At 36.3% G+C, this 24700-nt stretch overlaps 1 protein-coding gene across 1 annotated transcript in view; it reads left to right on the plus strand.

Moving 5' to 3' along the window:
* Nucleotides 1–665: 665 nt before the first annotated feature.
* Nucleotides 666–24700, plus strand: part of dnah6 (dynein, axonemal, heavy chain 6) — a gene marked incomplete at both ends in the record, with an annotated part of 105110 nt that continues 81075 nt past the window's right edge. Inside the window, 34 exons of the mRNA XM_081360404.1 lie at nucleotides 666–926; nucleotides 4107–4280; nucleotides 4367–4632; nucleotides 5242–5509; nucleotides 5680–5814; nucleotides 6110–6224; nucleotides 6322–6436; nucleotides 7366–7534; nucleotides 8861–8968; nucleotides 9094–9204; nucleotides 9309–9398; nucleotides 10438–10558; nucleotides 10667–10818; nucleotides 11003–11155; nucleotides 11316–11567; nucleotides 12253–12381; nucleotides 12513–12626; nucleotides 12962–13105; nucleotides 13426–13581; nucleotides 13794–13844; nucleotides 13934–14026; nucleotides 14168–14287; nucleotides 14384–14561; nucleotides 14780–14876; nucleotides 14977–15190; nucleotides 15297–15461; nucleotides 15539–15649; nucleotides 15829–15954; nucleotides 16270–16425; nucleotides 16950–17111; nucleotides 18547–18684; nucleotides 18799–18966; nucleotides 20019–20167; nucleotides 21700–21807. Coding sequence (XP_081216530.1) covers nucleotides 666–926; nucleotides 4107–4280; nucleotides 4367–4632; nucleotides 5242–5509; nucleotides 5680–5814; nucleotides 6110–6224; nucleotides 6322–6436; nucleotides 7366–7534; nucleotides 8861–8968; nucleotides 9094–9204; nucleotides 9309–9398; nucleotides 10438–10558; nucleotides 10667–10818; nucleotides 11003–11155; nucleotides 11316–11567; nucleotides 12253–12381; nucleotides 12513–12626; nucleotides 12962–13105; nucleotides 13426–13581; nucleotides 13794–13844; nucleotides 13934–14026; nucleotides 14168–14287; nucleotides 14384–14561; nucleotides 14780–14876; nucleotides 14977–15190; nucleotides 15297–15461; nucleotides 15539–15649; nucleotides 15829–15954; nucleotides 16270–16425; nucleotides 16950–17111; nucleotides 18547–18684; nucleotides 18799–18966; nucleotides 20019–20167; nucleotides 21700–21807 — 5069 coding nt within the window. The remainder of the gene's footprint in view (nucleotides 927–4106; nucleotides 4281–4366; nucleotides 4633–5241; nucleotides 5510–5679; nucleotides 5815–6109; nucleotides 6225–6321; nucleotides 6437–7365; nucleotides 7535–8860; nucleotides 8969–9093; nucleotides 9205–9308; nucleotides 9399–10437; nucleotides 10559–10666; nucleotides 10819–11002; nucleotides 11156–11315; nucleotides 11568–12252; nucleotides 12382–12512; nucleotides 12627–12961; nucleotides 13106–13425; nucleotides 13582–13793; nucleotides 13845–13933; nucleotides 14027–14167; nucleotides 14288–14383; nucleotides 14562–14779; nucleotides 14877–14976; nucleotides 15191–15296; nucleotides 15462–15538; nucleotides 15650–15828; nucleotides 15955–16269; nucleotides 16426–16949; nucleotides 17112–18546; nucleotides 18685–18798; nucleotides 18967–20018; nucleotides 20168–21699; nucleotides 21808–24700) is intronic.

Genomic DNA, 24700 nt, shown 5'->3' on the forward strand with positions numbered 1-24700 from the left:
CTGAATTATTTGAGTCGGTTCTTCGAAATCGTTCAAATGAATCGATTTGCAGCAATATGTGGCGCTTTCCATCTCCCCTGCTGTCATCTGAAGCGGAAGTGGTGAAAAATACACTTCGTTGCTAAGTAACTATAAACAGCCCAGTAGAAGATAATAACCGCCACTCAGTTGTCCCGTTTTGAAGAAATAAAAATATAAACATGCCTTCGCTTTTCATGAATGCTTGGCAGCAGCTAACTTAGTTTGCAGTTGACTAGCATTTCATTCTCTGGGACTTGTAAACACATTTTGTAAGTATTGCTGTTGTCTTGAAAGTCGGTGCGCCGTTTATTAGTTTGCTAACGAGCGGACTTTTTTTTTTATATTAAAACTCCTGAAGATATGCTTATATACATATGACGAAATAACTACATGGCTAATGTTGCTCTATAATTTGGCACAAAGTTTAAAAGAAAAACAGCACGAGACTTCCCGCACGTTAACGTTACTAAGCAACACTATCTAATAATTTTATTGTACAGTTGTATTATGGCAGTTCACTGCGATTCTCACTAACATGCTGTTGTCTTGACTGTATTTAAAAGAGTTTACTGTCCAGGAATAACTCCGAGGAGAAGGAATTGAAACTTTTTGGGAAGAACACAAAACAAGAGGAAAGTTTGGTCATGCACTCTTTTCAGAAAGGCACCTCCAGGAGCCAGGCAGGACCAGAGCAAGATCATGGCAAACAGAAGCTGTCTTCTTTACCTGTGTCTACTAATGCACTTGGTTCTCTGGCACCTGTTGATGTGGAGCAGCTGAGGGATAGACTTATCTCAGTGCCCAGACGTCCACAGACGAACGCTGATGCTCTGGTATTCCCTCACAGAACTAAGGCTCAGGAGAGACACCTGACCTCAAAAAGACCAGCACAAGTTGAGATGTTGGTAAGAGCAATACCATCAAATGAGGACTCAGTACAAATCGTTTGTTTGTCCATTTATTCTTTTAATTCTTTTTGGCTGTCAAAATTGGGTCGATGAAGTGACAAATCTAAAATGAATGTTAAAATGAAGTTCACGTAAACTGTAAAATAAAATAAAAAATATTGTCGGTTAAACTTAAAGAAAAGTAAGTAATATTGTTGACTTTAAAATTTGATTTTAATTGAAATTAAAAATATAAGTTAATACAATGTAGGAGATTGGTTTAGCCTAATCAACAGAAACTCAAAATATTGTCATCTGAACCACATTAATTATTTAAAAGGTGATTTTACAAAAGAAAAAATGTTGTGATAACAAATCATGAAAATATTTTTGACAGTGCACTTGAATATACCTATGATGGGCATGTTTTTAACCCTTTCATGCATGAATATGATAACCTCAGTCAGGACTTTTTTCCTATGTGTTTTTATTGCTCTTAGGGCATGATTTGAATATATATATATTTTTACACATTTAAAAAGAGATTGAAATCTCTGAAAGAGATTTTCAGATGTCCACTTGAGTGGACAGCATACGTTTATGGTTTAAACTGAAGAGATACTGTATTAAACATAATACAATAATCAAACAGATAAAGTATGTGTATTTAACAAATTAATCAATAAAATTATATCAAATCATGTGAAAACTATAAAATATATACAAAAAATATAAATCCGAAATATTGCAAAGGCAATTGAACTTCATACAAGTTGTATCTTTGATATCAGAACATCAGGACGTGATTCCATCAGAAATCTCTAAGGGACAAATGTGGAAACCACTCAGATGCTCCCTCTAGTGTACCAGAGTATGTCAATTTACTCTTATTAGCTGATAATTCTGATTATGTTCAAGATGGACACATTTCTAGCACAGCCCTCCTCTGAGAAAACCTATACGTTTTTTTCAATCTCATCTGAAATGAGCAGTGTTGGATTACGTAAACATGCATTACGTAATCAGATTTTTTTTTATGTTACGAGTAATGTATTACAAGTAACATGCATTACCAAATCAAATTACTTTTTGATCTAACAAGTAAAGTAAATAATTACAAGTAATGTGCATTACGTAATCAGATTAGTTTTTGATGTTACGAGTAAAGAAACGCATTACAAGTAACATATTACGTAATCAGATTTTTTAATGTTACAAGTAATGTATTACAAGTAACATGCATTACATAATCGGATTCCTTTTTGATGTTATGAGTAAAGAAACGCATTACAAGTAACACATATTACGTAATCAGATTTTTTTAATGTTACAAGTAATGTATTACAAGCAACATGCATTACATAATCGGATTACTTTTTGATTTTATGAGTAAAGAAACACATTACAAGTAACATGCATTACGTAATCGGATTACCTGTTGATGTTACTAGTAAAGAAACACATTACAATAACATGCATTACAAAATCAGATTACTTACAGATTACTTTGATCTAACAAGTCACATACATTATGCAATCACATAACTTTTTTTGATGTCAATGAAAATTACATTCTAATAATACAAATACATTTATTTACAGTCAAAAAAGTCACTGCAGATGAAGTATTTTCAAAAACAATATTCACAGTATAAGTATGAAATGTAGCTGAAATATGGCCATTGATGCATGAGGTCCACTATAGTGGACAGATGATTAATCAGATTTTTCTCCCAATCTAAAATCAAAACTTGGAAAATTTACACGATTTATAGATTATCAAGACAGAATATGCTAATCAATGACTAGAAGATAACTACACATAAGCTACATTAAATTCATCAACTAACCATTCAGAAATGTCCTGTTGCATTCTACATGTTGTCACTTCTTCTCAAGTCTCTCCATCATTGTCTGACTCGGTTTGAACATAAAAGGCTTAACGTTTTTGAAATTTTCAGTGCACGTCTGTGTGAGTGCAAGCTGTTGAAGCTCCGCCCCCTGTGCTGGGAGCAGCAGCTCATTTGCATTTAAAGGAACAGACACAAAACTGTGCGTTTTGTTTTTGCTCACCCTCAAAAATTTTGTGTGGTATTTTGAGCTAAAACTTCACATCCTACACACTCTGGGGACATTAGAGACTTATTTTACATATAGTGAAAAGGGCATTATACCATCCCTTTAATATCATAATTTAAATTTATTTTTATATTGTTTTGGGATTATTACGTAAAAAAAAAAGGTCAGGGTGATACATTAGCCCTGATGTCATATTGAAGAAAAATGCCTCATCAAAATAAAAAAATTCTTATTAAGAATTAAATAAGAATAAAATAAGAACTACACGCCTGCGCACATATTCAAACGCGCATACCTTTGGTCTGAACACGTGATGCGCATGTGTGTGCGACGTCTGCGTTTTCGCGGGTTTGCGTTTTTGAGGTTTGCGCAGAGATAGCGGATAATCGTTTGCGCCTTCGAACCTATTTCAGGGAGTGCGTTCTCGAGACACCAGGCACTGTTTTGTGCAGATGGGCGGCCGGAGCGCGTTAAGGATTTTCCTAGAAGAGTGTTGTGTTAGCAAAGTAGTGGTCCCTAAGTTAATAACTAATAAACTTTGCAACGGAAGTGAATCAATCAATAAAAACTAACTTTAGCTGAACAATAAATTTATCCTACAGCTGTTGTAAAGCCTAAAAAATCTGTTACGGTAATTTCCTATCTCTGTTAAGCTGCTTTGAAACAATCCATATTGTTAAAAGCGCTATAAATATACAGTAGGTGACTTACCTTGATTTCCCCAAAAACCGAAATAAACTATTATAAATAAATATATTATAAATAAACTAAACAAAATATTCAATAATCACAGATGTGGACACTCATATGCATTCAAGGTAAATACATTATTACTTGATGGTTATACTGCATGACATTTTTAGAGTCATTAAATTTAAACTTTTTTTGCAGATTGTACGCACATTTTTCAGTGCAATGGAACCAACATGAGTACAAAGAGTATATTTCTTTGAACATGCATTTTGAACTAGATATTTCAAATATTTTTCATTTTCTTAATCAATGATACAGTTGTATGTTGTTGACTCAAATATTAATAAACAAATAAAAGTACAGTGGTAATACAAAATAACCGTCACAGTCATTCGTGTTAACAGCATGATCTGTATTTTACCCTAGCCAATTCTGAAGAGACGCAGTGAAAGTATGAAACTGGAGAACATCCAAAGGTTCAACTTGAGCCCTAAGATGCCTTTTTCATCGGATGAGGTCCAGCCCATTGGCAGGGCCTTGGAGAGAGGACCCTCTGCGCTACAGCTGCCCAGAATTCCTGACCATGTCAAAGATAGACAGGTCTGGCCACTCTACTCATAAACAACTCTGGCAGATGCCTCTTGTAGCATTAGTAAAAAATGACGTGCTTTTTATGATGATTTCAGGTGCAGTTGACGCAGGGCTCACTCATGATCCCATCCCCTCCTAAAAGAACAAAGAGCTCATCTAGAGGTTGTCCTGTTACAGTTTCACCTCTGAGCTACACCCTCTCTCCACCGCTTTTCAACTCAGTAGAGGAAGTAATTCGTGCTAAAATTCACACCCCACCTGACATCGTTCAAACCATCCGGAATAACCCTCACTTGGGATTCCTCTATGTGACGTCTACAGCACCTAAATCATCCATCAAATTTGACACATACAACCTCAAGTAAGAAAACCCGTTTTTGCAATTAGATAGAAGTGTGGTTGTACACTATTGTTCAAAAGTTTGGGGTCATTAAGATTTATTTAAAGAAATTAATCATTTTAAATTTATTAAAAGTGACAATAAAGATTTTTATACAATTTTTATTTCAAATAAATGTTGTTCTTTTGAACTTCGTATTCATCAAGGTATCCTGGAAAAATGTAGTATGGGTTTTTATAAAAATATTAACTGTTTTTAACATTGATAATAATAAGAAATGTTACTTGAGCACCAAATCAGGATTTTCTGATGGATCATGTGACACTGAAGTCTGGAGTAATGGCTGCTGAAAATTCAGCTTTACCATTACAAGAATAAATTACATTTTAAAATATATTCAAATATATTTTGCTTAAATTCATAATTTAAGCTCAGTTCAAACCATTTCACAAATTTCATCAAATAAAGGTTAATATTCAGTAACTTTTCATTTGTATTCTAAATAATGTGTGACATCACATGATCACTATCAATGAAAAAGTAAAGTATGGAAAGAAAATACACATGAACTGTTAACTGTGTGTTAAACCATATCTTTGTCTCTAAATACACCAAATATTCTTTCAACAGAATTGCAATGTTTGACAATGTCAACAAGTCAGACTACTATACGGTCAGTACTCATGCAGTGATGCACTACTGTGGGTCTGAGGTGGACTATTTGTCCTTAGAACGCTGGGAGCAGGAATACCAATATCACCGGAAGCTTTTGCGCATCCCTGTGTTTGCCCTCTTTCTAAAGTGGAAGGCTTTTCGTGTGTGGTGTAACAATGTGCGCTATAAGAAAATCAGCAAATGCAGACGCTTATTGCAAGAGCATCTCTTCATTCTTAATGAGGTTTGCCAAAGATTTTTGTATGTGAATTTATATAGATGGCTTTTAGAACAGTTGATTTGTTTAAAAAACTTACTGTATATACTTACAACGAGGTTTCTTGCAGATTGCATCACCTTCTTTATACAAAGACAGCAAAAAGTATGGTGAAAATGATCATGTCTGTATTTCAGTCTCTGCGACCAGCATTGATTGACATCAGGGAAATGTGTTATGACATCAGTGACGTGCCTCTGTGTCGGCTAGAGAAAGACCACACATACACACTTGAGGAGTTTCAGAGTGCACAATACAAACAGCTGGAGGAGGTGAGAGAGACTTGAGTTTGCATGCGTTTTGGGTTTTGCAACAATCTCATAGAATAACCATTTTTGACTCCCCAATGAACCCTTCAGTGGATAGTTCTTAAATTAACCTTTTTTTTTCTTAGTGTGAAGAACATTTTAAATTTTTTGTGCAATGGAAAGGTTTAGGATTTTTCATGGAACCATAGATGCCAATAAAGATCGTTTATTTTTAAGAGTGTATTATGTTCGCTGTACAGTGGGAAGTGTCTTTTTTCTGGCATTTATGATAGGTTATTTTTGTGGATACGTGTTCTAGGTGTCCTCCCGTCTTGAAAAGTTCAGGAAGCTGGCAATGGAAGTGGCAAGAAGTGCCTGTCGAAATGCTTTGAAAGAGTTTGGACACACACCGGACTACGGCGACTTGGAGACTGGTGACAATTTTATCCAGACACACAAGCAATTATGTGTCAAAAAGCTGGTATATTGTGAATTTGAGTGTGTTTTTTTTTTCTTACATGCATGTATCAGACGGTAATGAAGAGTTAGCATCACCTGATTTTGGATTGTTCTTTGAAGACACACTTGAGATGATGAGTTACACGCAACAAGCAAACAAGAGAAACTACTGCAAACGTCTTACTTGGTTAGTCAACATTTCTGTAATGTTGCGGAAGTGGGAGGAAACAGGCAGAAGTGAGGATCTATATCAATAGATTTTAATGAAGTGGCAAAGTAAACAAACAACAAGGAACAATGCTGTCATTATTTATCTTCAGCAAAATTTGCTTTTATTTTTGATGTGTACCAATAAAAGCGTGTATATATATATATATATATATATATATATATATATATATATATATATATATACAGTCAAACCAAAAATGATTCAGACACCAGATATCATTTGTGATATTTTTTTTTACTAGTGGGTGCAGGACACTATAGTTAATTTATGAAAGTGAAGATAGCAAAATAAAGTAAACTGTGACATATTATACCCAATAATTCTTAATACAGTGGACTACCAGTAAAATGTATCAAAATTTGGGACCTAAAATTATTCAGACCATGTGTTTTTTCTTTAATTGCTAATGCGACCTTTTTACACCACAGACTGAACAAAATTAAGCATTGCTTGGTAATTGGTTGACCTAAATTGGTATCATCTAAATGTGTACTTAAATTTGACAGCTGACGGCTATTCAACCTAATTCCTTTGTGAGGCAGTCTAATAGAAGGATGGCCAAAACCGGTGAAATATCAACTGATTTGATAACTCTGAGTTCTTGTCATATTTTATTACCATTTTCTAAACTAGAACAAATAAACTGTGATAATGTGAGAAATGTTGAAGGTGTCTGAATAAATTTTGGTTTGACTGTAAATATAAAATAAATAAATAAATAAATAAATAAATAAATAAATAAATAAATAAATAAATAAATAAATGAATAAATAAATAAATGTGTTCAGTTCTTTTACAATGACAGTTCATAATGACCCCTCTGTCAAGCTACAAAAAAATAATTTTATTGGTGAACTGTCGAATATTTTTCTTGGTCTCCATAGTTTCATCAGAATGGCCGATTATTTGATTGTGAACACCACACACATGCTTGTTGTCAACTCGGTCAGTAAGCTACTGAGTGTGTTTCAGGAGCAAAACACACACACCCCTTCATTCGCCCTTATCCAGAGCTGGGCAGGTAGCGAGACCAGCCATGATCCTGAAATAAAGGTTAGTATACTTGTGTGTTTATGTGATACAGGGAAATATTTTATTTTTTTATTTTTTTAAGTGAGATATATTTGTATCTCTGTGATTCTTTAAAGGGATACTTCTCCGATTAGCATTAAGCTTTGTATCAGTAAAAACCCGGTAGTATTTTCGAATGACCGCGCTTCCCTCCCTCATGTCCCCCTGAGACGAGAGATTTCTGTATTGTGTGTCTAGAAAAAACCTCCGATGATGCAAAAATCCTCATTTTGCGTCACTGGAGACTTTTTTGGCCAGAGGCTAGAGACTACAGCCAGTAGTAGGAGCTAGTTCCACATGTTTTCAACCCGCCCATAGAGGGTGGGATCTCAGGATAAAATCCTGAGTCTTTTTAGTATGACTTTTTAGTCAACTAGTAGCCTAGTTGTATCATTTCTTCCAATACTGCCCTCTGTAACCAGTAGGCGTGGCTTGGGAGTGGCCTCGTAGGGCAGTGAAGCAAGTGCATTCTGGGAGTTGTTGTCTTTCATCCACATGAGCCAAAAATACATTTTCTGGCTTTTCTCAGTCTAGAAGGCACCAACTTCTAAAATAATACACATTTCTACTACATAAATGACCCAATTTAAATACACATTAATCTTTCCAATGGTGAAATATCCCTTTAACTACAGTCTCTGTTATTTATGGCTTGATCTAAAAAAAAATTAAACTGACAGATCAAACTGATTAAAACTCTCTTTATTTTCAAATATGAAAATGGATCATACAAATATTAATAAGACTAAATATTATAATAATGTCAAGAAATTCAGTATATCAATATTTATTTAAATAAATATTACATGTGAACTGTTTTATTGTGCTGCATTTTCAACCAGGCTTTAATGCATTTTTATTTATTTTCAGTTTTTAATTTTAATTTTTAGTTTTTTTAATTTATTTTTAATTTAGTTGTTTAAAAAAAAAAAGTAATTTCCACCACTGAATATTATTAACACACAATGCATACCCTAAGATGTGGTGGAAATAACATTTTGTGGTGTTCATGTTCATACTGTTTCAGAAAAAATAAACGGTTGGACAGTGTTAATGGACAAACCTGCTGAACACCAACTAGTGAGCCAGTACTCACTATTTAAAAAGACTTATAAAACAGTCAAGTCATGTTTATATTTAAATGTAGGGTTTTGCACCAGTTTCTGTGAGGGTTATGTAGGGGTCAGGTTAGGCGATAGAAATCATTAACCTGATGTAAAAACATTGGAAGTCTAAGATGTCATCACTAATATAGTGAAACAAATGTGTGTGTGTGTGTGTGTGTGTGTGTGTGTGTGTGTGTTACAGGTCACCGCAGAGCAAAACGTCATTGCTCCCCACCAGCCAATGTTCATAACTGAGCTGATGCTGGACACACACTCCTTATCATACCAGCCCTCCATTGATGACTTCCAGGTTTGTGTTTTTAGGCACACTATCAGTTTTTGTGTGTTGCAAACATTGCAGCATGCCCAGTATGTGTATATGTGTACACTGCATACAGTATGTTTATGTTTGCCATGTGTTTGTGTGTACATCAGGAGTGTGTAGCAGAAATTACTGGGCGGTTTGAGAACACAGTATTGTCTTTGGATACTCTGGTGCAAGACACCTACTTTGATGCTTTTACTCAACCAATTATCAACAAAAAGGTTAAACAAGACCAACATTTACCTCTTCAATGTATAGTACACGCTCTTTTATAATCTGACCCTGGCTGATGTGTGTCTGCACATGTGTATGCGTGGTGTTTCAGGTTGAGGAGAAGACATGTGGGGATGGCCCTAGTCTTGCAGAAATCCTGGATGATGACACTTATCTGCAGAACATCATCCTCAATATTAAGGTTTTTATTTTATTCTAATATGACTATGACCTAAATGCAGTAAGAAATAAACCGTTTTCATGCACCATTTTAAATTAAGTTAAAATTGAGAGTTTTCCAAAGGAAGATTAAAGTTCATATATATATTTATACCAGTATTTAAATGTTTTTTATACAAGATATAGAAATAATTTATTGGTTTCTTTAATATCGTGTTGATAAGAGCCACCATTTGGTAGTTCTCTAAAGAATAGCACCCAACAATGCCATTACTGTAAACAACAGTGTTCTCAGCTAATGTAACTTACTTATTTAAATGTTTTTCTGTCATGATAGTTTAGCATGTTTATGGATGCTAATGACAGTGATATGATTGCATGCAAAGGACCTATCAGACTTTTCCATCTTGAGTTTCATGACTAAACTACCGGTAGTCATTGTTTGCATACATTTGCATACTTGAGGACATTTGGGAATTTGTACATACTGTTATAACCACTGTTCTCAAATGAGAAATAATCTGTGTTAAGGTTAAAGGAACGGTTGACCCAAAAATGAATTTATCATTTACTCACCCTCATATTGTTCCAATCCCACAAGACTTCCGGTGGAAAACAAATGAAGATGTTTTTTACCTTCTCTCATAATTTTTGTCCATCCATTGAAAGTCTACGCTACCAAAATGCTCATGTTTCTAATAGTACAAAAACAAAATAACCAATAGAAATCTGTACACTCTTGTTTATTTTCATATTTTTCTTTTTAATCCTGCATCTGTTGAAGATAATTTGGATGTGCATACTTTTCTCCTCTTTTTCTAGAAGTGCAAAATGACATTGTAAAAGTAATCCAAATGAATCGAGCAGTTTAATCCAAGTCTTCTGCACATATATACACTATAGAGTGCATCAAATATGGCAAACAGAAGCTCCACCATGCTTAATGCTTGAGATCAATCCAAGAAAGAACAATTAAGATTTCGTGTTTATCATGAACTTTAAAATTATGTGTTCATAACTGTCTCTAATTGTGAAATGTTTTATGTGTCTTCCCCTGTCAGAAATCTATTCAGATTGCATTTGATACCGCTAATGTGTATGCTCGTACATTTGAGCCATTCAGACTGTTTTACAAAGAGAATGAAGACCTGGACCTGGAGGCTCTCAAAGAGCAAGACCATGGTACATCATCATCATCATCATCATCATCATCATGATCTACAACACTCCTGATTGTCAAAATCATGATTGTCTCACACTTCTTACGTTGTGTACGTGTGTCTGATGCAGAAGTTGCATTTTTTGGGGACAGTCTGGAAAAATATCATCAAGAGCATAAAGAGGCTTTAGCTATCAAACAGAAAAGACCCCTGGGAATTCTGCTGGTGGATACTACACAACTGAAGGACAAACTTATACCATCCCCTCTGCACTGCATAGAGGTAACACACTGACAGAAACACACACACTGAAATAGAAAATACAGAAATAGAAATTGACTTCTCCTGTAATATTTGCATTCCCACTGTTTGACCTAGTGGGACCAAACCATTTACCCCAACACAGTTGGCAATAGGGCACATAAATGCACAGATTACCCACCTCATTTTGAACCCCTTTCTTCAGGCCATTAATGACATCCTACCTCGGCTAGCAAAGAAAAAGATGGATGACATCATTGCAGAAGCTCAGGATGCCCAGTTCAAACTGGACTTTGTTCCAACAGTAACCAACGAATACGTCAACTCCCTTAACTTCCTGGATGAAATTCAGAAGAGGGTAAGAATCAAAAGAGAACCATGACCCATCAAGAAGTTTTGTAGTGATTTAAACAATCATTCTTTCAATCTATTGAGTATCAGACATTAGACGGCTGTTTGTTCAGATGTATTTAATTTATATTGTGATATTTTTTTTCTTTTTTTCTTTTTTCTTTTAGATTGAGGTGCTGGAAAAGGAGACTGTGACTGTCTGTGAGATGTACAAGTTGATTGAGAGTTACTCTGTCCCCACCCCTCCTGAGGATATTGCAGTGTTCGCCACATTGCCGCCATGTGTAACTGCCATAAAGAACACCATCGACAAAGCGGTGGGAGAGCGGGACTCTTATGTGGACAAATTTTGCCAACACCTCCAGCAAGATATCAACCAACTTAACAAAAATGTGCTGGCAGTGAAAGAGCAAGCTGAGGTGAAAGAAAGGAGAGAGAAAGAAGTAGTGATAGTATATCAGAATAATGTGCTGAAGTTATTTATAATAAGTAAATATACACTACAGTTTAAAATTTTGGGGTCATTAAGATTTTCTTTTGTGAAAGAAATGAATACTTTTATGCAGAAAAGATTAACTTGAACAATAGTGACAGTAAGTACTGTCAGATTGTTACAAAAGATTTCTATTTTAAAAAAATGCTGTTCTTTAGAACTTTATATTCATAAAAGAATCCTGAAAAAATGTTGAATGGTTTCTGTTAAAAAATATTACAAATATTAAGCAACCTTAAAAATATTAAGCAGCACAGCACAACATTGATAATCATGTTTCTTGCAATCATGCAAAGACTGGAGTAATTGCTGCTGAGAATTCAGCTTTGCCATCACAGGAATAAATTACATTTTAAAATGTAGAAAAGTTATTTTAAATTAATATTTCAGAATATTACTGTTTTTACTGTATTCTTTGATTGAATAAATGCAGCCTGGTTGAGCATAAACATGAAAAAAAAAGAACAAAAAACCAATCATACTGACCCTTTGAACAGTGGTGTATTTCCCAACTTTAACATGGTACTGAACTGGTAATGTGAAATACTGAAACCCTGCTGAATCACTCACAGCCTGTTTTTGTGTATGTTGGATGGATTTTGTCTCTCCAGAACCATCAGCTCCTTGACATTGATGCAGATCGCTCTAATATACGCCGGCTGCTGGGAGATATTCAGATCTCTATCAATGAGTTGCAGGCTCAAGCCTTCAAATATAAAACCTACCAGAAGAACTTTAAGGTCAGTGTTTCTCTCTGTCCAGCAGAGGGCGCATTTTCTGTATTTATTCTCTGCACATTTTGTTTTGAGTTTGTCTGTCTGATCATTATGAGTTATATATTAAAAAAATGTATCTGTATTTGTTTATGCAGGTGGAGGTGACTAAATATAACGCTTTAGAGGGACTGACTGCTGAAGTGAAGCTGAAGCAACTACTCTGGGACTCTCTGGAAGAATGGGAAAATCTAGAGAACAGCTGGTTGCAGGTCATTTTAAGGGGGTCATTTTTTACTTTTGAAATATTTGACTTTTTCCTTTCACTGAAATCCACTTAAGGGTAGTCAAGACACACAAAGCTCCTTATTAAACTGCAAAAAAAAAAAAAAAAAAAAAAAAAGGTTCCTCAGTACTGTGGAGCATGGATACAGCAACTAAAGAGTTACTGAGATACACAGTCATGCTTGTCATAATTATGGCCTTAAACAAGGCATTTTATACTAGACAACTTCAGATGAAGCGTCCCTGCAAATGGTATGCTGGAAGCCATTTTGAATGAAAGTGTCCTTTAAATGTCAAATGGTGAATTATCTCTTTGATACAGAATAAGTTTGATGAGCTGGACCCAGAATTGCTGAGCAGGCAGGTGATTAAGTTTGGCAAATATGTCAGCCAGCTGGAAAAAGGACTGCCACCAAACAATGTGGTGCCCTGCCTCAAAGAGAATGTGGAGAGTATGCGAGAAAAGGTGGGTCAGGTTGGCACTAATTCCAGTGTGTCATTGCTCTTTAACTGTCTCCTCGTTTGAAGTTGACTGCTGTATTTTGCTTTGGCCCATGGAAAAAAGTCTAAACCCCATAACAAAGTGTTTTTCCAGTGTTCTTTGATGAACAGTTCAAAAGAACAGCATGTATTTGAAATAGAAAGCGTCTGTAACATTATAAATGTCTACTGTCACTTTTGATCAATTTAGTGCAATCTTTCTGAATAGAAGCATCCTGTTTAATAGAACAAAAAAATGTAGTGTATGTATGCATCTTGTTTATTTAACGTTCTGTGTTTGCGTAGTTGCCAGTGATCACAGACCTGCGTAACCCATGTCTGAAAGCTCATCACTGGGAAATGCTGGAGGAAATTGTGGAAGTCAAACTACTGGAAGAGCCACTGACTCTCGCCTTCCTGCAAGAACTCAACATCTTCAACTTTGGACCACAAATACAGGAGGTGAGAGAAACACTGAGGCTCTCAAAACCTGCTGATCTACTTTCCTAAACAACACTTTTGGGCATCATAGACGCATTCCAAATTTCCATTACATGTTGTCTTGGTATGCAGCTCACTAGGTTTTGAAGTGCAACCTGACAGGAAGGAGTAAATCAGTGTATAGTTGCTTAAGATTCTTCTTTTAACCTTTATGAATCCTCTTAAACTCTCAGGTGTCAGCACAAGCCTCAGGAGAAGCATCTCTGGAGAACATTCTGAGAAAGGTGATGGCTATGTTTATAATTCTTAATTTATAAAAACAACATTTATACATGTCCTTATATTTATCTTCACACACACTTACTTTTGATAGATTGAGAAATCCTGGAAGACGACAGAGTTTGTGGTGCTTTCTCATCGGGACTCCAAGGATGTGTTTATCCTCGGAGGAACTGATGATATTCAGGTAGGAATGTATTGGATCCATTGTTCACAGAGTTTTCAGATTGTTAAAACATTAGATTTATGTGTAATTATCATTAAACCTAACTTTTCCTCGCTTATTAGTAATATTTGTATTCTGTTTGTGTGAATGTAAATTTTGTAGGTGCTTCTTGATGACAGTATAGTCAATATCGCCACAGTTGCTTCATCACGTTACGCAGGCTCCATCAAGCCCAGAGTAGACAAGTTGCAGAAACAGCTCTTGCTTTTCAGCCAGACCTTGGTAATCACAGTGGTGATCATCAAAAACATTATTTTTTGTTTTGTTTTGTTTTTGATTAATCAAACATTCTCTATCTCTCTTCTACTGTGTTTCTAGGATGAGTGGTTGGTATGTCAGAGAAGCTGGCTTTATCTTGAGAGTATTTTCAGTGCTCCTGACATCCAGAAGCAGTTGCCTGCTCAGTCTAAGTCGTTCCTGCAAGTGGACAAGTCCTGGAAAGAGATTATGAGGGAGGTCAACCACATGCCCAATGCCCTTCGTGCTGCCACACAGGGTTAGGCTCAGGAAACACACATTAAGCATAGGCAATCTAATATCTACAACTCAAAGATTAACACATTTACATTAAAAATTCTTGTCCAGTGTCAAAAAGTTTGTATCTGCAAAATGGTTCACTATCTAAATGAAAGCTGTAGTTGAAATGCAACAATGAAAAATGGTATAAATTATAAATGACTTTCACCAGTGTTGCCCTCTACTCTGTCTCTCCAGCGTATTTGGATATTTTCCAGAAAAATAATTCACTCCTGGAGGAGATACAGAAATGCCTGGAGGAATACTTGGAGTCCAAGAGAGTTATCTTCCCAAGGTGTCTATGCGCACTCACACACGCACAGCAGTTTCTCATCAGAATGCTGATTTCTCTTGATGCCGTGCCATGACTTTACTCATTTCTCTTGGTGGCTCAGGTTCTACTTCCTGTCTAATGATGAACTGTTGGAGATTTTGTCTCAGACGCGAAACCCTCAGGCTGTGCAGCCTCATCTGAGAAAGTGTTTTGATGCAATATCACAGCTGGAGTTCGGCCTGCTTACCCCTACTACACCTGGAGAGGGCGAGACTGGCGAAAAAATACAATACAATAATGAAATCTTAGCCATGGTGTCACCTGAGGGAGAAAAGGTCAAGTCTTACATTTTTATTTTATTTTTTTATTATTATTTTTTGTTCAGTGATTTATAAAACGACAAAGGATAGAAATATATATGTGTGTGTGTCTGTGCTGTAGGTGGCACTGGGGAAAGGGCTGAAGGCTCGTGGAAATGTAGAGGACTGGTTGGGAAAGGTGGAGGAGGCCATGTTCTCCTCTCTTAGGAAACTCAGTAAGGCTGCAATTGCTGACTACCAGAGCAAAGCCAGAGTAGAGTGGGTTGTGGCCGGGCATCCCTCGCAGGTTTGTGCTCGCCTAGATGAGATTGCTTGTGTGTGTCTCTGAGTGTATGAGCGATTCTCACCTGTGATTTTCTGCAGGTGGTGTTGACCATCTCCCAGCTCATGTGGTGCAGCGACATGGACTACTGTCTAGAGGGAGACCATGACCACTATCATGCATTACAAGAATTTGAGCTCACCAACTTTGAGGTGACAACATATTGCTTTCATTGACCAAATTATGTATCTTTGTATGAATGTATTAGTTACTTTGAAGTTGCCTCGCAAGTAATTTACAGTTTAGGTGAATATATTTGTGGTATATTCATGTGGTTTTTGCATACATGTGTGTGTCTGTCTGTTTTATCTTTTGTTGTTTGCATAAACAGAGACTGAATTCTCTTGCTGCTCTGGTCCGTGGGAATTTGCCTAGTCTTCATCGGAACATCATCACAGCTCTCATCACCATAGATGTGCACGCCAGAGACATTGTTACAGAGCTTGTCAAAGAGAAGGTTTGTCTGTTTTCTTCATCTTGTCACAGGGATGGAGAAAACGTGGCCTGTTTGCAATAGATCAGTAATTCTCAACATAGTTCTTCAAGTGATAGAATCAATAGCCTTTTCTGCTCTGTTTTAGAAGTCAATAAGCTTATTTATTTTATTATTTTATTAATTTTAACCCTGTTGTCCGTGACCATCAGAACAGACCTGTAGTTGTATCAGAATAGGCTGCGACCAATCAGTTGAGAACCACTGCCATACATAATATGCCAGTTATTTACCTATTATGTCTGATAGTTCAAGAGGTTATTGCGTATGTGTTTGTAGGTGGACTCCAGCGATAATTTCGAGTGGCAGAGGCAGTTGCGGTATTATTGGGATGTGAACTTGGATAATTGTGTGGCTCGGATGGCTCTCTCTCAGTATGTCTATGGATATGAATATTTGGGAGCGTGCCCTCGTCTGGTGATAACGCCACTGACGGTACATATATTCACTTTTTTATGAAGGGGAACAATTATTTTCATCCCATTTATGATGATTTTATACATACTGTATGCTGTATATATGTTTTGAGTTTTGCCCAAGTATATCAAATAATGTAAATAAATTGGCAATTTGAACAATGATGGCTTTAACTTCATTTCAATCAAATCAAGATTAAAAACAAAAGTAGCTGTAAAAAAATGCACATATTAATTATAGATGCGCAATGTAAATGTAGTTATCAAACAACAAATAAAGCTCTGATGGAATTAAAACTCGATTTAGATTTTTTGCCGCTACATTTTAAATATTAAAATGGTGGCATTTATGCCCTCATGGCCAATATCAGTTTGCGTCTTTTCACGTCATAAGAAATACAAGTTTAACAAATACATTTAGATTTTTATGCATGTATAGAAATTTCAGATCTATGTCAGTGTGGTGTGCGTGATTTATCAGGAGCATGATTGTACTAATAATGTGTGTGCGAACTGCATATATGTTTACTTTTTTCATTTTAGGATCGATGTTACCTCTGCCTAATGGGAGCGCTGCAGCTGGATCTAGGGGGAGCTCCTGCAGGTCCAGCTGGCACAGGCAAAACTGAGACCACTAAAGACCTTGCGAAAGCTCTGGCAATCCAATGTGTGGTCTTTAACTGCTCAGATGGACTCGACTATAAGGTACTAATCTGTCTTTCTTACAGTTCAACTTTTATTTTATTTTTTCCTCATCAATTTGTTAAGGAGCTAGACAACCAGTATGACCTAGAGATGCTTGTTTTTCTGTCAAATTAGAGTGAATTCATTCATTGCATTTGTCAATAGGAGGCAGCAGAGCTCCAACTGAAGTTCTCTGTACGTTACATAAAAACAACTGTACACATCTTTCTGAGAGCTTTACCCAGCAGGCTGTCCTTATTTATGGCCAGTGTTTAGTGTTTGCTGGGGGAGTCATATGTCATAAAGACGTTAAAGATTCTGACTAGGCCTTAAAAACAGTCATAGTGTAAAATTGATTTTCCATGTCTAAAGACGTTTCCATTTTAAACGCCAAATATGGGCAAATCCACGGACAACTAACAGGCATTAGGAAGAACGTAAAGAGGGCGCTTAGACGCTTTTCTGATTTTCTACAGTCTTTTGGGGAAATTCCTTATGTCCATCCAACGGTGTTAAAGGAACACCGTCAACAGGAATTCTGGAGCATACAACAATTTAAACCATTTTCAACCCTGAGAGATTGGTGCTTGCTCCTGTCTCTCTCAATATGGTGATCAGAGTAGGTTTTGAATTCTTAGTGAGTGCTACTGATCCAGACAACATGAAAGGCTTGTAGAATGAAGACTGAGTTGATAAAGAGGAAGAATCTAAGACAGGGGGAACAGATGCAACACCAACACATCTGGATTGATCAGAGGGATTACTCTGTTTCCTATAAAATGATCTTGCTCAAGACATTAGAAACAAACACGCATTTTACCACTATAATGGTGGGCAGACTTGTGTTTTTTCATACAGTGTTGAGCAAAGTTCATTGCCATTATAATCACTGAAGCTGTCAATTACAATGCGAGGTACACAAGCTGCACTCTTGTGAAAACTCCCATTATAATCAATGAAGCTGTACACTGAATCTCTTATTGCCATCATGTTTATACTTTGTTGGAGCACTGAAGATAGCAATGTGCTGAAACGTTTGCTTGCTGGTGTCTATTTGTTTTTAACTCGCATGCAATTTGCACTTTTTGCCCGATACAATTTATAAAATAAAAAAATGTTTTTGTAGACTTTTTCAGTCTTGAGTGGATCAGTGTGCATTCAGCCACCCTTTTTGTTCATTCTTCAATATACTTTGTTGGTTATAATGGAAGGATTCACAAGACAGGCATGATTTTTGGCCAATAATCTTGAAATAGCCAAACATAAGCTGATTAATCAACCTTGCCAAATTGGCGCTGCAGCATATATATCATAGTCATTGCACTTACAACAATTGTTTACGGTTTAATTCTTATGCATTACCTTTAAGGTGAACATATGTAAATGTAATATGTAAATATTCACTCTGTTCAGTATTCAGCTTGCTACAAGTGTTATATGGCATTTGTGTGTCCAGATGATGGGGACGTTCTTCAGTGGTTTGGCTCAGTCAGGTGCCTGGTGCTGCTTTGATGAGTTCAATCGCATCAACATCGAGGTACTGTCTGTCATCGCTCAACAACTCATCACTATCAGAAATGCCAAGGCAGCCAAGGTAAAGCACATACACACTCACATATGCATGTACAGTATCATATGCTCACAAACAAGTACTTATACTGGAACTTTTTGCAACTGCATGTGTCTGGATTGTGATTATTTTCTGCAGCTAACTCATTTCACGTTTGAGGGAAGAGAGATAAAATTGGTGATGACGTGTGCTGCCTTCATCACTATGAACCCTGGTTACGCTGGCAGAACCGAACTCCCTGACAACCTGAAAGCCCTTTTCCGACCCATAGCCATGATGGTGCCCAACTATGCTCTTATCGCTGAGGTGTGTGATTAAACCACCTGATCTGATCCCAGTAATGATGATAAACCACACTAGGTGGAGAGGTCAGAGATTGCTCTGCTCACCTAATGTGTGTACTCATTAAAAGCTTTTCTCTGTTCATGTGTGTGCGTTAAGGCTAATTCACACTGCACTGACAGACCAATGGAAACAGACACATTCTTCTGGATTTGTTGGATCAGAGTGTCATCAGTCTGAGTCTGTTGCCATTGTTCAGCACTTGTTTTCGCAGATTAAACATTGTCGGGTAATGGAATATTCGAGAAGTGATGTGCTGTAATCTGGTGATTGCCTGCTTCATTCGACGTCTCTGTTAGTGCAGTGAGAATTAGCCTTTCCTGAGAGGAAACTGATGTCTTACCACTGTGATTTCCTGTTTGTAAATTTCCACAATTCATTGGTTAGAAAATGTACTTTTAACTTCAATACACACTTTATTCCCTTTGTAAAATGATGAAATGATGAAGTAATTTGGAGCATTTAGAGCAGAGGTGCCTAAACCTTTTAAGTAAATGTTGCATTATATCTGACTTAAAATCACTTATATACTCTAGATTTCAATTGAAAAATAAAACTTTTTTTTTTTTACTTAAAGATGAATTTGGAATGAACATAACAATATCAATAGCATTTCCCCCCAATCCCCCCCACCCCTTTGTGATATAGTGTGACAGGCCATATCAAGAAGGGTCACGAGCCAACGTTAGCTCACATGCCCTGGTTTGGGCATCTTATTTAGAGATTTATTTTCTTTTACAAAAAAAATGAACTTTTGGCAACCTTAATAATAATAATAAATATTAGTATTTTTTTAGTTCACTAGATTTTGTCCAAAGAAAACATACTCTCAAAAAAGAACCAACAGTTTTATGGAACTATTGAAATCTCATCAGAGACCACAGCCTTAGAGGATATCTGTTTAGAGGAATTGCATGAGTCCTATATAAAATTCTCTTAATATTAGCATGTCTTATCTGACAATCCAAACAGTTCTACAGTATCTTTAATCTGAAAACCGCTCTCTCTCCCTGTAGGTGATACTGTACTCTGAGGGCTTTGAGTCTAGTAAGACTCTTGCTAGGAAGATGACTCAGATGTACAAGCTCTGCAGTGAGCAGCTCTCTCAGCAGGATCACTATGACTTCGGCATGAGAGCTGTCAAATCTGTGCTGGTCATGGCAGGGTGAGGCATTCAGGGTTGATCTCTGCTCTTTTTCTACAGCACAAACACATTTTCACATTACTCAATGAGTCAATCTCACACTCTACCATTCAAAAGTTTGGGGTTGGTACAATTTATTATTTATTTTTTTTTATGTCCAAGGTTTTATTTAATCAATTTATTTAATCAAAGCATTTATTTAATCAAACTCTCAGTAAAAAATAAATAAAAATGTATTGTGAAATATTGTTACAACTTAATATAACTGTTTTCTATTTTCATATAATTTAAAATGTACTTTATTCCTGTGATGGCAAAGCCATTGCTCCAGCCTGAGGTCAGTGTCACATGATCCTTCAGAAATCAATAATTGTGCTGCTTAATATTTTTGTGGAAACCATGACACATTTTTTCAGGATTTTTTGATGAATTGAAAGGTTAAAAGAACAACATTATTTGAAATAGAAATCTTTTGTAACTTTAAATTCATCAAAAGTGACAGAAAAAACATGCACTGTATAATGATCTTTCAACAATGAACGTTACATAAATAGCGTAAATCAGTCTTGGAAAGTGTTTGTTTAGGGCTTTTCTAAGCCACTCTTGTCTTCTCAAATTTTTATTGTCTTTGTTTTATAAACAAGTCAGCCTTTGATTGAGAATTAATTTGCACACGCTCAGTCTCAGTTAGAGATGTGTTTGGGGTAAAGGCCAATAAAATACAGCTATGCAAGAAACCTCTAAGCAGATCATGGCCAACAGGAAGTCTTCAGTGTGTTTGTGTGTGTTAACCTCATGTCACTGGCACATTTTATTAGCACTCAGGTTTTATGTGCAGTATAAATTCACATCCTTGTCCCTTTATTACACTGTGTTCTTCAGTGGTTCAAAATGTCTGTCTTTAAATCAATTTGATTTAGGCTACCAAACTATTTACAAGAATATATGAACAGCTGTAGAGTGTTTAAAAATTGAGAGTAAATTTGAGCACCATATTCTGTGTAAATTACTGATATGGAATACAGGCTGTTTAATAGCATGGATGTCTTTTATGATTCCCACAGTACTAATTGGTGCTTATCAAGGCATGAATGACACCTTGAATCATGTGTCTTGTTGAGGAGAGGTGTGAATTGATCATTAAAGCATTAAAATGTGTGAAAAAAATCCCCTAAGCCAGGAAGCAGCCACATAGCAACCATCTAGAAATGACCTAGCAACCACCCTAGCAAAACCACCTACAACATCCTAATATTGTGGCGGGCAAGCACCACTTACCTCATATTTTCCACCCTAGCAACCACATAGCAATGCTCTAAAAGCACTCACAGAGCACTCACAGAGCATTGCTTCCATTTTCTTCAGAAAATGTAAAAATCTTGTTTAATTTGTGAATGCCATCTATAATAAGATCTATCTTGTGATGTCCTGTGTGCATGCAGTGTAAAAACACTAAGGGAATCCAATGTTTTTGTGCTGCAAGTTGTGTATTCCTGCTCACATTTTCTGAACAACTGTTAATATGTTATTTATTATGTATGTGTGGTGTTCAGGTCATTAAAAAGAGAAAACCCTCAGTTGAGCGAGGATGTTGTGCTGATCAGAGCTCTGCGAGATTCGAACCTTCCCAAGTTCCTCAAAGATGATGCAGTGCTTTTCAGGTGACCAGAGGTTTTTAATATCGCATGTAAAAAAAAGGTAGTAAAAAAAAAGACAGTAATATTTTAAAATAATTTTGTGATTTTTTTTATTAATTTCATTGATGACAAAGCGGAATTTTCTGCAGCCTTTACTACAGACATCAGAGTCACACGATCCCTCACAAATCATTCTAATATACTGATTTGGTGCTCAAGTAGTTATTTTTTATAATCAGTGTTAAAAACATTTTTGTTGCATAATATTTTTGTGTGTATTATTTTCAGGATTCTTTGATGGAAAAAAAAAGTTAAAAAGTTCTGCATTTATCTGAAGTAGAGATCTTTTGAAACATTATTAATGAGAGAATAAGTGAGGAAGGACATAACAGAAATATTTGGACATTTTTTGGTTCCCATGATGAAAACAGCTTATAAATCATACTAAATTTGGGTTTTTTGAACATGTAAAATGCAGAATGTTTTATTTAAATCCTAAAACACAAAAACCTACATACACACAGTATGTGTGTGTGTGTTTGTGTGAGAGAGACATAGATGGTTATTATTGACCATGGCACCCACCATGAGGGGGAGCCACCATTACATAGAATAAAATAGCATTTTCTATCTCATGTGAGTGTACATTATTTAAGTCATATTTGTCAGAGGTACCATTAATTTCTTTAGATATAAAGTAAAAAAAAAAAAAAAATTAAAACTTTTAGTAATCTACGGTGACCGGGAGGGGACATGTTCGGTTCACTTATTTTTGTCGTGGCGACGTGGCCACAACATATAAACTCGTGGGAACGTCATATTAAGTCGTGGGAACGTGATTATAAGTCGTGGCCACGAGATCATTTTGTTGAGGTAACGACATCGTTATGTCGTGGCCACGCGATGCAAAGTCGTAGCCTCGATATCATATGTTGAAGGGAACGATATATTTTTCTCGTGGCCACGACTTCATATTTTGAGAGAACGACATCTATTTGTCATAGCCACGAGTTATGTTGAGGGAGCCACAGCGGCCAATACTGTAACCGTACCATAGACTGGGCTACAGCAGAGATGGAGATGACAGAAGAAATAACATTTTACTTTAAATTAGGAATGTCATATAAAGATATAGTGCGGTCTTTGGCATTATTAAATTGGATGGGCTTTTTGTCGCACATTTGCACTGGCATGAAGTTGGTTTGACGTTGGACATTCGATATTCGCATATTTAGGGACCGTCTCAAAATGACATGCGACATTGGCATAAACGTTTCTAACTTTAATAGCATTTGAAGACAATGACTTACACAGTCATAAAACCAACTGTACATTGTTCACCCAGGTCTCATGTATGATGCACACCTTTAATATTTTTTATATTTATGACAATAAACTGCTAAATCATTTGTAAATATTGCTATGTATTTCACTACTGTATGGGATCATACACAAAATATGACAATATTTAAAGCTCAATAGCATTTGAAGACATTGACTTACAGTCATAAAACCAACTGTACATTGTTCATATACTGTAGGTCTCATGTATGATGCACACCTTTAATATTTTTGATATTTATGACAATAAACTGCTAAATCATATGCAAATATTGCTATGTATTTCACTACTGTATGGGATCATATACAGAATATGACAATATTTAAAGCTCAATAGCATTTGAAGACAATGATTTACAGTCATAAAACCAACTGTACATTGTTCATCTAGGTGTCAGGTATGATGCACACCTTTTAGATTTTTGATATTTAAACTGTTAAATCATATGCAAATATTGCTATGTATTTCACTACTGTATGGGATCACATACAGAATATGACAATATTTAAAGCTCAATAGCATTTGAAGAATTTTGACTTACAGTCATAAAACCAACTGTACATTGTTCATCTAGGTGTCAGGTATGTGACAGTAGTGATCCCATACAGTAGTGAAATACATAGCAATATTTGCATATGATTTAACAGTTTATTGTCAAAAATAAATACAAATATTAAAGATGTGCATCATACATGAGACCTGGGTGAACAATGTAGCCTACAGTTGGTTTTATGACTGTAAGTCATTGTCTTCAAATGCTATTAAAGTTAGAAACGTTTATGCCAATGTCGCATGTCATTTTGAGACGGTCCCTAAATATACGAATATCGAACGTCCAACGTCAAACCAACTTCATGCCAGTGCAAAAGTGCGACAAAAAAGCCCATCCAATTTAAGAATGCGCTTCAGGTGTCTTTCACTTATAACGTGCCCATGTCTTAAAACCAAAGACCGCACTATGGGCCCTATCTTGCACCCAGCGCAATTGACTTTGAACACCGACGCATGTATCATTCCTATTTTGCACCCGCGCAAAGCGTGCTTTTCCCTCCACAGAAGCACGTCGCTAAACTAGGGAATGAACTTGCGCTCCCTGGGCGGTTCAGCGCAAAAAAGGAGGCGTGTTCCGGCGCAAACGTTCCTTCATGCTCTTTTGCAGTTTTAGAAAACAATTGCGCCACTAACCAGGAAAAAATAGTTTAAAGTCAGTGGCGCGTTGCGCATGTTATTCATATGCTATTTTAAGGGCGCATGCTTGGCCATAATCAATGTAGCGTGTGCACAACGCGCATACACTTTGATTCTCTCATCTACACAGAAGCAGCAGTTTTCATTTTTGCAAATCATACATTATTACGATAGATAGATAGATAGATAGATAGATAGATAGATAGATAGATAGATAGATAGATAGATAGACAATTTATTATAAAAGCATACATCTAGCTTACACATTTACCCAAATTACCATACGCCTTTTTAACCGAAGTTAATTTGGGTGGGTTTCTCCATCCCCAACGTCCCTGACGAGAGCGTTGCTGTCCTTGGCCGTGAACCGCTCCTGGCGCGCGCCTG

This window comes from Scardinius erythrophthalmus (genome assembly GCF_964197995.2).
Source record: "Scardinius erythrophthalmus genome assembly, chromosome: 3".
Lineage (NCBI taxonomy): Eukaryota > Metazoa > Chordata > Actinopteri > Cypriniformes > Leuciscidae > Scardinius > Scardinius erythrophthalmus.